Below are 11,576 nucleotides of genomic sequence, written 5' to 3'. Positions count from 1 at the left end.
GTGCGGTTAGGGTTTCGGTCGTGCTGACCGGGGGTTGTAGGCTGGGGCGCTGGGTGGGCCGGCTCATTCGGGCGGCTGGGGCCAGCTGGGCCACTTGGCCCAGCGGAACAGGGGGGTTCTGTTTTCCTTTTCTTTTCTTTTCTTTTTTGTCTGTTTAGTTTTTCTCTTTTGTATTTTCTTTTCTGTTTTATTTTAAGTTCCCTTTTATTACAGTTTTATAAAAACACTAGCACCTAAATTTGTAATTATAAATATACTACTGCCACCTTAATTCTCAACCGAAAATAAAATAGTTTAATATTTTATAAAATTCAATAGGCATGTATTTAACTATTTTAACTATTGTTTTAATTATCTTAGAGCCTTTAAACACTTTATCAAAGTTTGGTTTCTCCACCATAATTATCGCTACATTATTTAGTTCACTCCGAACATTTTAGTTTTAAAGTTTGGAAACTTTTGTTGTTTGCCTATGTTTTAAATTTGAATTTGAATCGGGTTCGAATCAATGTGAGTTTAATCACAGTAATGGAGGTGACGTGGCATCATTAGCTTGGGATTACTGTAGTCTAATTATCCGGGCGTCACATTTATGTACCCAGCAATATTAAATGTTGATTAACATGGCAAGAGGTGAAGCATAAAAGAAACTGTTTATCTAAGCAAGTTTAAATGAGGCCGGAACAACAAGCAACAAGTCCAGAAAAATCCTCATGAGCGTATATTAGATTTGGTATTGTTCTGCCCTAAACCATATTTTAGAGTTGTTGAACATGCAAAGTAAATCCACCAAGTTAAACTTGCAATTTTCTACCCCATTTACATATAAAGTTTGTTAAGTTTGGAGCTACGGGTATTAAGTTATGAAATAAAGCATTTGAGCATGGCAATAGGCAAAATATATGCAAACATCAAGCTAAACATTTCAAACATGGATGAAAGTTGAGAATTATGAATCTAGATGAAATTCTAAGCATTTTGCATATATAAATCATTTTAATCTGATGCACCATTTGTGAGTTATGATATGCATGAACTTGGAGGGTTTTTCTGCAAACTGGCGTTCTGTGGATAAATCCTAAAATCGACCGGAGGAAAAAAATAGACACTGGGCCTAATCTGCTGGGCGCTGGGCTGGGGTGTTCTCACCATGGGCCATAGCAGGCCGGTTGGTGGAGAGGCCCAGGCAGGAGCTGGCGCTGGGCCAGGTGCGCGTGAGGCGGCCCACGCAGGCTGCCCGTTTCGGCTGGCACGCGACAGGGGGCTCCGGCTCCGGCGGGTCATGGAATGGCGGCGGATGGCGACAGGGACCTGATCCGGGGCGGCGGTTGCGTGGATCCGGCAGGGTCGACGGGCCGGCACCGGTCATCTCCGGCAGCGGGGCGACATCCATGTGTCCATTCCCTGAGAGAGAGAGATGAGGTGAGGTGAGATCCCGAGAGAGGAAGGAGACGAGGAGGAGAGGTAGTTGACGGGAGGCGCAACCTAGAGGAGGCAGTCGTCGGCGACGAGGTCCAGTGGCCGGAGACGGGCGGCGCGGGAAGGCTCCGGCCGGCGAGGCACGGAGGAGCCGGGCAGCGCAGGGGCTCGAGTTGCTCGGGAACGGGAGGAGCTCCTGCAGGAGCGGCGGCGCTGCTCGGGCTCGGGGCGGGCCCCGATGGGCTTGCCCGGGCCCGATCTAGGTTTGGCGGGCCCTCGCGGCTGGAGGGAGACCCAGGGGCGACGTGGCCTGCCCTGGTTGGCTGCGGGGCGCTCAGGAGATGGCTCGGCCAAACAGGAGGCGACAAGTGGCGGGGATGAGGTGGTTGCGCCGGAATTTGAGGGGGAGGCGGTTGGCCGTGGCTGGCGGCGCGATTCGAGGGGAAGGGGTGGCGCTAGATTCGAGGGAGGAGGTCTAGGGGGTAGGGGAGGAGCTAGGTTGCCCAAAATGGCAGGAGGGGTCTATATATAGGGAAGGGGCTAGGGTTAGGAGGGATTAGGAGGGGTTTTCCTCCGTTTTCGGGCATCGGATCTCGATCCGACGGTCCGGAGCGGAGGGGATAAGTAGGCGGGCTATGTGGACTGTGCAAGTGGACTAGTGGGCTGGGAAGAGAGGAAGATGGGCAGCCCAGCACGTGTTTCCGGATCCCGGAAACGTCCGACGATAGACCGGCTACTATTGCCGCTATAGTTATCCGTCGGGGCGTCAAACAGACTCCGAATGCGATGAAACTTGGCAGACGGCCTACTGACAACGTAACAACACCGCATGCCAACTTTCAACCCATTCCGAGAACATTTTCTGACCACTTATAAAATAATATTCCGAAGGGGCCCCGGGCGCGTGCAAGTGTGGTTGAGCTCAGTACGGACAACGGAGAGAACTGGGAGACCCGGACAAATGCAAGTTTTGGAACATGATGCAAATGCGCATGATGACATGATGAAATGCAACATGCAAGCAAATGACAAGGCAACAATAGCGAATAACTGGGAGACACCTGGCACAACGGTCTCGGGGCGTTACACCCCCTCCACAGATTTCCACCTCAGTCATATTATTGTAGTGCTTAGGCGAAGTCCTGCGTCGGTAACTTCATCATCACCGTCATGACACCGTCGTGCTGATGAAACTCTCCCTCGACCTCAGCTGGATCTAGAGTTCGTGGGATGTCACCGAGCTAAACGTGTGCAGATCGCGGAGGTGCCATACTTTCGGTGCTAGGATCGGTCGGATCGTGAAGACGTACGACTACATCAACCGCATTGTCATAACGCTTCCGCTTTCGGTCTACGAGGGTACGTGGACAACACTCTCCCCTCTCGTTGCTATGCATCACCTAGATGGATCTTGCGTGTGCGTAGGATTTTTTTTTGAAATTACTGCGTTCCCCAACATATTTTAGGCAGCATTACACATCAAAAAATCTGTTTTTATAATTTACCTACTCGAGGACGAGTAAGAATTAAGCTTGGGGATGCCGATACGTCTCCAACATATCTATAATTTTTGATTGTTCAATGCTGTTATATTATCAATCTTGGATGTTTTATATACACTTACAAGCAACTTTATTTCATTTTTTGGAACGAACCTATTAATTTAGTGCCAAGTGCCGATTCCTATTTTTGCTTGTTTTTTTACTTTGCATAATATCAATACCAAATAAAGTCCAAATGCCACAAAACTTTTTAGGAATTTTTTTCTAGTGATAAGAGACCGCGGAAGCTTCGGGAGAAGCCAGAAGATGGTTGTGGGGCCCACTAGGCACCAGGGCGCGCCAGAGGCCCCATTCATGCCCTGGTTGGTAGTGGGCCTCACAGGCACGTCTGGACCTATCTCCAACTCTATAAATACTCTAAAATCCCCAAAACCAATTATAGATACGTTGGAGACGTATCACCACTTCATCGAGTTCCTCGTCCATCAACTCCATGTTCTTGAGCATCTCCTCAAGATCGACATCGTCCATCGCTTGCGACCCTGATCGTCGCCGCCATGGAAGAAGGGAAAGCACTTGGATGAGCAGCTCCCCCGTCTTCCCTAAATCCCCTCGCCGCAGCATAGATTGCTACGCGTGGGTATGGCTATGGAAAAGGTAGATCTCACGTCGGCGAGGTGAGTCCCCGCCAGAGCATAGCAAACCCTAATTGAGAGGGTACTTTTTGGCAGCAAAGTAGGTCCGCCGCATTTTTTTGGAAATCAAGAGCTTTATCCACAAACGCGGGATTACAATACTTCATTGCACAAGCCGTAAGGAAGGATGTGATGTAGTTTATCCACAAATAACGCTTCCTAGAGGAATCACATTGCTTCGCGCTCCCAATTTCCTTTTTTTAGCACTCCCAAATTCCTATTTTTTAGCACGCCCAAATCCCCGCAGTTGGTAATCTCCAGTTAGTTGGTTCCCAAATTCCTTTTTCTTTTTGATAAACCCAAATTCCTTTTTTTAGGGGTCCCAAAGTCTTTTTTGAGACCTATAGATGAAGATGGGCTGCCATGCGGCCCACAGGCCTCGAGTGGCCTCTAAAGAAAATAACGTTTATTCACTCATCAAAAGAAGTGTCTAAAGAAAACTCATCAAAAGGAAAATAAGATATTTCACCGGTCCACCCAACCGCGCACCTTTCCCCTCCCCTCCCCAGGAAATCTCCAAGCCCTAGGACCTCCCCCCCTGGCACACGGAGCCCGCCGCCGCCGCCGCCACTACGAGCCAGAGGGCTCCTCCCCTCCTCCGCCGCCTCCCATGCCGCGCGAATCCCGCCGCCGCGACGACAAACCAGGGGGCTCCTCTCCTCCTCCGCCGCCTCCCATGCCGCGCGAACCCCGCCGCTGCGACGACAAACCAGGGGCTCCTCCCCTCCTCCGCCGCCTTCCATGCCGCGCGAACGCCGCCGCGGCGACGACAGACCAGAGCGCTCCTCCCTTCCTTGCATGCCGCTCGAGCGCCACCGCCCCGACCAGGGACACTCTTGGTTCCACTTTCGCCTCCCCAATGGCCAGCAAATCCGTGTCTACAAAGATAGGCAGGGAGTTCTCTTCACCGACCATTGTGGGCCGACACGACCCGTCGCAGATGTCTGCAATGAACTCTTCCCCGGCCTCATCCGCGATCCCCCACCGCCGTATGCGACATCTTTTATGCAGTGCCGTCTTTTCTCAGTGTATATCATATCTTCTCTTGTTTTGTTGAATGCTATGGCTATGGTCCTGACCAAACTTAATTGAATAGGGCCGCAGACCCTGAGTCCAAACGCCCCGAGGAAGATCAAAAAACGCCCACTCCAAACCCGCAATATGTCGATGATCTGCTGAACAAAGCCTATGCTGACCACAAACTGCAGCTGGCTCAAAGGTATGCGCTTTTTATCCGAGCTTTTTGTGCCAGTGCTGCTGAAATCATCACATGGTGTGAATGAAAAAGAAAAACCACAATGTAATACTTTGCTGCAAATAATCCACAATTAGCAATGCAACACCAACTTATGGATCACAAATAAAAAGTAGACATTATAGACCAAGTAGATTCTTTATCAGATACATGCCTCACTGTAAAACTGTGCATAGCCACCTACCATTTTCATCAATAGACATGGGTTTATAATAAGACTGTGCATAGCTAGCTATCATCTTTCATCAATGTACATGGGTGTAGATAAGATTATTTATATCTACAGTTTTGCTAAAGCACATCTAGATGTGCCCTAAGTATTTCACATCTAAGTCATATGTCATTGATTTTACGTGAAGATTCATGCAAGCATTTTCTTTTGTCCTTTTTCTGTTCCTTTCTAATTTGATTGAGTCATTTAGATGTGCAATAACTAGTGCACATCTAGATGTGCCCTAGACAAACCCATCTATCTAATAGAAGTCACGTTTACTTTCTTCTTTCTTTACTCTCTTTAAACCACACTTTCTTTTGTGCACGACAATGTCCCTCTATTTTATTTCAGGCCTAAGGAGTTGCTTGACAGTACAACACTGGTGGAATCATCCATCACTAATGCTGCTTCTTCCTCTCTGCCAGAGTCACCATCGTATGCATGAACCTCTCTCTCTCTCTCTCTCTCTCTCTCTCTCTCTCTCTCTCTCCTTTGTTGAAATCATGAGTTGTTTCCCTGTGATCTTTTCCATGGGGAGGGACTGTTGATAGTAGGCACGGGTGAACTAATTCTGTAATGCATGAACTAGCAGTTTGTTTTTGTCCCATTTTCTTTCATATTTCTCATCTTGTGAAATCAAATTTTTTTTGTTCCATTTCAGGTGCGAGGTGCCAGATATCTTGGAATCGGAGCTCAACACTACCCCCTCATTGTCTTCATGTGTCTTTTCATTGACGTCTACTGGTCTACTTATTAAATATTTTGTCAGAGTTGATAAGGAGGGACGTTTTCATACATATCCTGATCGCGGTGGGGACCCTTTCAGAGTTTGCATGAAGCTCAACAAGCTATTGACTCACATCATGTTGTTGAGCGAAATAACTTGTAAGTCTATCAACTTCCTTAGATTTTTGTTTCAGTCTGTGTGTTCTCATTTAGATAACGAGGCTACATTAATTTTAAAGTTTTGGAGATTTTTTGAGTTACGGGAATATTTTCTGTTACTGTTAAAAAGTTGAAATAGTAAGCAGATCTTAAAATTCAGAAGATATATATAGATGTTATGCTATAGGTATATTTATTTTTACTTGACCCTTAACTTGTGCAATTGGGTAGCTAATAGCCGCCGCACCCACATGATAAAGATGGCGATAGCCAGGCACACTTATTAAACAAAAGGTTGATATTTCTTCACATAAGATATGCGTTGAGAACTTAGTTTTGTAAGCATGTCGTGAGTTCAGTTTTGTTTTGCCTTTTGTTGCTTATTACTACCATGAGTTTTGTCATTAACAGCGCTCTATATGTAAACTAGGTGCATGAATGGACTTTCATCTAGGGAGAAGTCTGTGCGGTATGCTTTATACTGGCCTCATGATGGCACAAGAAGAAATTCTGCAGCAGCCTTTGCTGCCATGAAGACCCGTCGCCCTAAACAGGAAGTTATTAAAGCTCTACTGGACAAGTACAACGAGGACAATGATCTTTTAGGGGTATGCTCTCTCCCTCCCTCAGTCTCTCTTGTGCTTGTTTGCATGGGTCGAATGCCATCATATTCATGTCCATACTCAATTTTAGGATCTTGCATATCGACTAGAAGAAATAGTGAGATATAAACCATGTTTTGACGGGAAAGACTGTGATTATAGGTCATATTCACATTTGAATATGACCATAAAGACTAAAGGAGCCGATGATCCCCGCAAGAAGCTGTATTTTGCTGAAGTCACTTGTATGAGAGGCGAACATGAAGAGTATGTGCTCACCTGTATCTGCGCAGTTGAACCTGATGCCAATGGTATTCTGTACTTACTTTATTATTTGCTTTGAGTTTTACGGTGTTCATTCCTCAAATTTGTTGTTGCACTCCTTTTAAAGGTGAATGCCTTGTGTGTGGAGATCAAATGAAGCACCCCATTGATGCTAAATACAACCATGGTCGCTCCACGCCAATCTTTAGATGTTGTTCCCATGCAGATGCAAAAGCCTTGGGTGACGAGGTATGATAATTTACTAGCCTCCTAAGCCAAACTTTTTCTTATAATTAATTGAGTATTGTGGGGACTGCGCGATATTTTCTTAGCATGTTTCCTTATATTCAGTCAGTGGCGGTGCCAGGATCCAAGCCTTTTGTTGTCAATCTTTTTAAATGGAATCATTTTTTGGACAAAATAAACAGGAACATAAAAGACTGTACTTCATTTTACACATATTTCTGGTTGCAGCCCTTTGACAAATTTATCAATTTATCATTGGTGTCATTACCAAACATAAGATCTAAGAAGTGACAAAACAAGCCTTTTACTTACTATGAAAAACAAGATCTTAATTTCTTAGTACGAGAAAAAAATTGGAAGAGGAAGAAGATATAACATCCAAATGGAAGAAAAAGGACCTCGTGCTAGACTCCTGGTGCACTCGCCGGTCGCCAGAGGTACATTACTGCAGAGAGTAGGAGACTGGCTGAGGAGGCGGCCGTGCTCACGGTGGTGATTCCGGGCGGCGGGGCGGCGTCAACGCTTGGCGTGCAACATGCGCATCCGTGCATGATGTGCTCCTCCATGCCGGCGTTATGCCCCTGTTGGCCATTAGGGATTACATGGGAAGGTGAAAAAGAGAGAAGTAGTAGTAGAAAGAGTAATCACGGGATTTGAGAATCCACTGATTATTGAAGTTATAATTTGGACGTCTGTGTGTACTTTCCTTTGTTATATGGGCCAGGCAAATCACAGGCAAACCAGATAACAGATGGGCCTGTCTTGGTCAGTTTCCAGAACCTGTTTCTTAGCGCTGATTATTGAAGTTATAATTTGGACGTCTGTGTGTACTTTCCTTTGTTATATGGGCCAGGCAAATCACAGGCAAACCAGATAACAGATGGGCCTGTCTTGGTCAGTTTCCAGAACCTGTTTCTTAGCGCTGGGGTACGGAGACGTGGTGGTCTTCGATGTTCCAAATTGCTGTGTAGTCGCTGACTACCCAGCTGTTAACATTGGATTAATGACCTCTTGATGGCAAACCAACAATAATTGCCATCCTAAGTTATTTTGTTCCTTAAGAAAGTGATTAAATCCTTGATTCATTAAAATGAGACCATACAACAATTTACAGAGCTAGCAAGATACCTATAATGGTGATCTTTTGAGTATCAACCAACCTTACAAGTATCCTGTCAAAACATGGTTTATAGCCACTAAGTTTCCAACAACATTAGTATGGCATCATGATGGAGCAACTCAGTTTTAAGCAAACCTAGCAAGATACCTAGTATCAAGAAAGATTTGTAGCTTGTTCTTATAGGATATACAAAATGATTTCTAACAGCAAACAAACATCTTAGGCCAATTTAAAGACAGGGTTTTACCTACTATGAAAGCATCATTTTATTTTCAATTGTGCAGGGTCGAATTCCTTGATGAGATAGCCTGTCCATTTGATTGTGACACTTTAAAGTTTTGCTGCTTATTGTTAATATCATACTTCCTCCCCATTTTGCAGTTAATTACCGTGCATGATGAGGCTTGGCTGGAAAAGGAGGAAGCTAGGGTGAGACGAGTGTTTGAGGAAGTGGCTGAGGATATCAAGAAGGAGAAAGCGGCGAAACTGGCCGAGGCTATCAAGGAGGAGAAAGCAGCGAAGCTGGCTAAGGCTATCAAGGGGGAGAATGCGTTAAAGGAAGTGAATGAGGCTACGGAGGTGGGCACCATAGGGCATGGCCATGCAAAGAGCGCCAAGTATGTAGTACCGGCTAGACGAAAATGAGTTGCTTCTCAATTCATGGTTACTGTCGATGGTGTCTCTTTCTCTCTCTGCTGCACGTACGGATGGTTGTGCAATGCGAATGCTCAACACACCCCTTAGCAGACACGCTTCAGCATGCTTTTGCTCAAGGCCCAAGAGACCTGCAGAGATGACCACATATGAGAATCCTTGGCTGAAATCGCCGAAATGTCTGGCTGAAACTAGTTATGTACGTACTACAAGAACTGAAATTCTTCTGCTATCGAACCACAGTCTACTCTATCCGTCTCAAATACCTTGCCTTGGCCCAAGTCAAATTTTATAGTCTAACCATGTACTCCCTCCGTTTTTTTTAGTTCGCATATAAGATTTGGTCAAAGTCAAACTTCATAAACTTTTACTAACTTTATAAAACAAAATATCAACATTCATAATATGAAATCAGTATTACTATATGCATCATGATATCAATTTTCATAGCATATAGGTTTAGTATTGTAGATGTTGATATCTTTTGATATATATTTGGTCAAACTTTGCATCGCTTGACTTTGATCAAATCTTATATACAGACTAAAAAGAGGTCAACGGAGGGAGCATATAGGAAAAAGAGGTCAAACATGCACACCAGCGGTAGGTGGATTTGTCACACTTCTCCACTTATCTCCCGCCTGCCCCTCTCGTACGGGTGCTCAGCGTACTCTTTTATCTCCTTTCCTTGCATACCACTGTGGTCGACGCAGCATCCTACCATGAAATCTTCAACGCCATCGGTCTGCAAGCATCACCGTTGTTGGCTAGAACTGGCAGCCCGGCAAGATCCGGCTAAATTTCATGTTTTAACCCTTTTTGTGTACTTTAGCTGGATCTGACCCGGTTAGATTTTTTTTCCAGAATTTAATCCTTTTAGATACCGCCAAGGTCCGTGGCGATAGCTTTTGACAGCCAACCGTTACCCCCAGCGGTAGGTGGCATAGACGGCCGTTTGGCCGTTAACGGCCGATGACGTGGCAAAGTACCCTACCGCCGTGGTTCTTGGCGGTAGGGTAGCAGAGCCAACCGCTGGCCTCCATGGCGGTAGGTTCCTGAATAAGTGAGGGGTGGGGGTTGTACTCTCCCACCCACTCAGTCACACAAGGTCTAGTCCTACGACCTTGTGCTTTCTCGTCCTGTAGGTACTGCTTGAACTCGGCGAGGCAGAGCTTCACCGAATGCAGAGACATGCCCGGCAGAACATGCACCCACGGCGCATTCAAATGCCTCCATTAAGAAACCTATTCCAGCCACACGTCGGTTCACGAGCGGGTCTATATTGGTACTGTAATAACAAGTGTTAGTGGTTACTTTACTTACATTTAATTAGCTCGGTGCATTGGCTCGTTTTATCAGTGCCGCGGGATCAACATGCACAACAATTAGAATTATTATTCTCAGAACACACACGATCATCACATTTTCGCACTTCCACACAGATAATACTACCAAATTTGAACTGATTTCTATGGTTGCTGTCCTCTGCATCATCATGTCGTGTTTCCCAGCTTGTAAGATTCAGAACCAACAAATAAGATTCAAATAATAAGTACAACAAAGATGCCTACACATCTCATTGATTCCTAGCTTGCAAGATTCGGAACCAACAAATAAGATTTAAATAATAAGTACAACAAAGATGCCTGCACATCTCATTCAATCCCAGCTTGCAAGATTCAAAATCAACAAATAAGATTCAAATAATAAGTACAACAAAGATGCCTACACATCTCATTGATTCCCTGCTTGCAAGATCCAGAACCAACCCATTAGAGCCTTTTGATAAAGTGAATATCAAGATTAAATCCATCTTGGCTAGCCGTGTCATACAACCCAAGAACTTGGCGAATGCTCTTGACCATCACAACATCTGTACTTGAGTATTCCTGTTTTGCACAACACAGATAAGAAAGAGCATGATTACTATAATTGTGGCACTGCTTGAACTCAACCTGCAGCTCCACTCGATGATTCAATTCATGCGACTTTTTCCGCAGTTCACCTAAAATGAAGCAAAGATTGCATCATTCAGCTAGCAAGAAGTACTTGCTCCCGTGAGCTGGCAGTTTCTTCTTTAGTAGTTGCACTAAAATTGAGGAACATTAAGGTTGGCTGTCCGGCTCATGTAAGGTGCAACTATAATTTTTTTATCCTTTTGTGCAGTTCCACTAAAATAAAGTGCCATTATGGTGACAGTGACGACTCATCTTGCAAAAGCTAATAAAATGTTGCACGAGATTACCAGCAGAATTTGACGGAGATTTTTGAAACTCCAATCATCATTTTGTGAAGTTCTACCAAAATTAAGAGATGTTGCCCAAGTGACATTTTAGTTGAACTGCACAAGGCACTCATTCCAAAAAAAATGTTTTGTGCAGTTCACCAAAAGGTCACAATAGCAACAAGGTGAAATGGATATCCCTGTCTGCACAAAAAGATAGAAAGAAAACAGTTGCTGGTCAATAACAAGATACGAATCATACACGAAATGAAAAGAAGCATCTTGATTATGCTCATGGCAATCATGTGTGACGCCCCAAGACCGGAGCTTCAGATGCTTTCCTTGATTTTCGAGTTGTCGTCATGTGTTTTGTTTTGCTTGTTGCGTTCCTCTTTGCATCATGTGCCTTGCATCATGTCATCTTGCCATTATGCCATTTCCTTTTTTTAAAAACTCAACAAAATAAAATGCACAGATCTTTGATCTATTTAAATTG

The 11,576-nt window shown here is 44.9% G+C and overlaps 1 protein-coding gene across 3 annotated transcripts; it reads left to right on the top strand.

The window, feature by feature from the left end:
- Positions 1–4,100: 4,100 nt before the first annotated feature.
- On the top strand, positions 4,101–9,725 carry LOC119330869. Of its 3 annotated transcripts, XR_005160304.1 has the most exons (9): positions 4,101–4,605; positions 4,713–4,835; positions 5,437–5,520; positions 5,747–5,970; positions 6,401–6,578; positions 6,664–6,883; positions 6,964–7,085; positions 8,584–9,055; positions 9,399–9,725. XR_005160304.1 is itself a non-coding variant. In XM_037604000.1 (8 exons), the coding sequence occupies exons 5-8, from the start codon at positions 6,405–6,407 to the stop codon at positions 8,845–8,847; spliced, it is 780 nt and encodes a 259-aa protein (XP_037459897.1). In that variant the 5' UTR covers positions 4,101–4,605; positions 4,713–4,835; positions 5,437–5,520; positions 5,747–5,970; positions 6,401–6,404; the 3' UTR covers positions 8,848–9,137. The 3 variants fall into 3 exon arrangements, 2 of the variants coding, with proteins under 2 accessions (XP_037459897.1, XP_037459898.1); XM_037604000.1 differs by lacking the exon at positions 9,399–9,725 and having other exon boundaries at positions 8,584–9,137; XM_037604001.1 differs by lacking the exons at positions 5,437–5,520; positions 9,399–9,725 and having other exon boundaries at positions 8,584–9,137.
- Positions 9,726–11,576: the final 1,851 nt, after the last annotated feature.

The sequence above is a fragment of the Triticum dicoccoides genome, chromosome 7A (assembly GCF_002162155.2).
Source record: "Triticum dicoccoides isolate Atlit2015 ecotype Zavitan chromosome 7A, WEW_v2.0, whole genome shotgun sequence".
In the NCBI taxonomy this organism is placed as follows: domain Eukaryota; kingdom Viridiplantae; phylum Streptophyta; class Magnoliopsida; order Poales; family Poaceae; genus Triticum; species Triticum dicoccoides.
The sequence above is the reverse complement of the archived record's forward strand: the minus strand, read 5'-3'. Positions and strand labels throughout refer to the sequence as shown.

Coding starts and splice junctions, on each gene's coding strand:
- LOC119330869 (XM_037604001.1), top strand. CDS start 6,405: ATGAATGGACTTTCATCTAGGGAGAAGTCTGTGCGGTATGCTTTATAC. Junction 6,884..6,963: donor AGTTGAACCTGATGCCAATG/GTATTCTGTACT, acceptor CTCCTTTTAAAG/GTGAATGCCTTGTGTGTGGA. Junction 7,086..8,583: donor CAAAAGCCTTGGGTGACGAG/GTATGATAATTT, acceptor CCCATTTTGCAG/TTAATTACCGTGCATGATGA.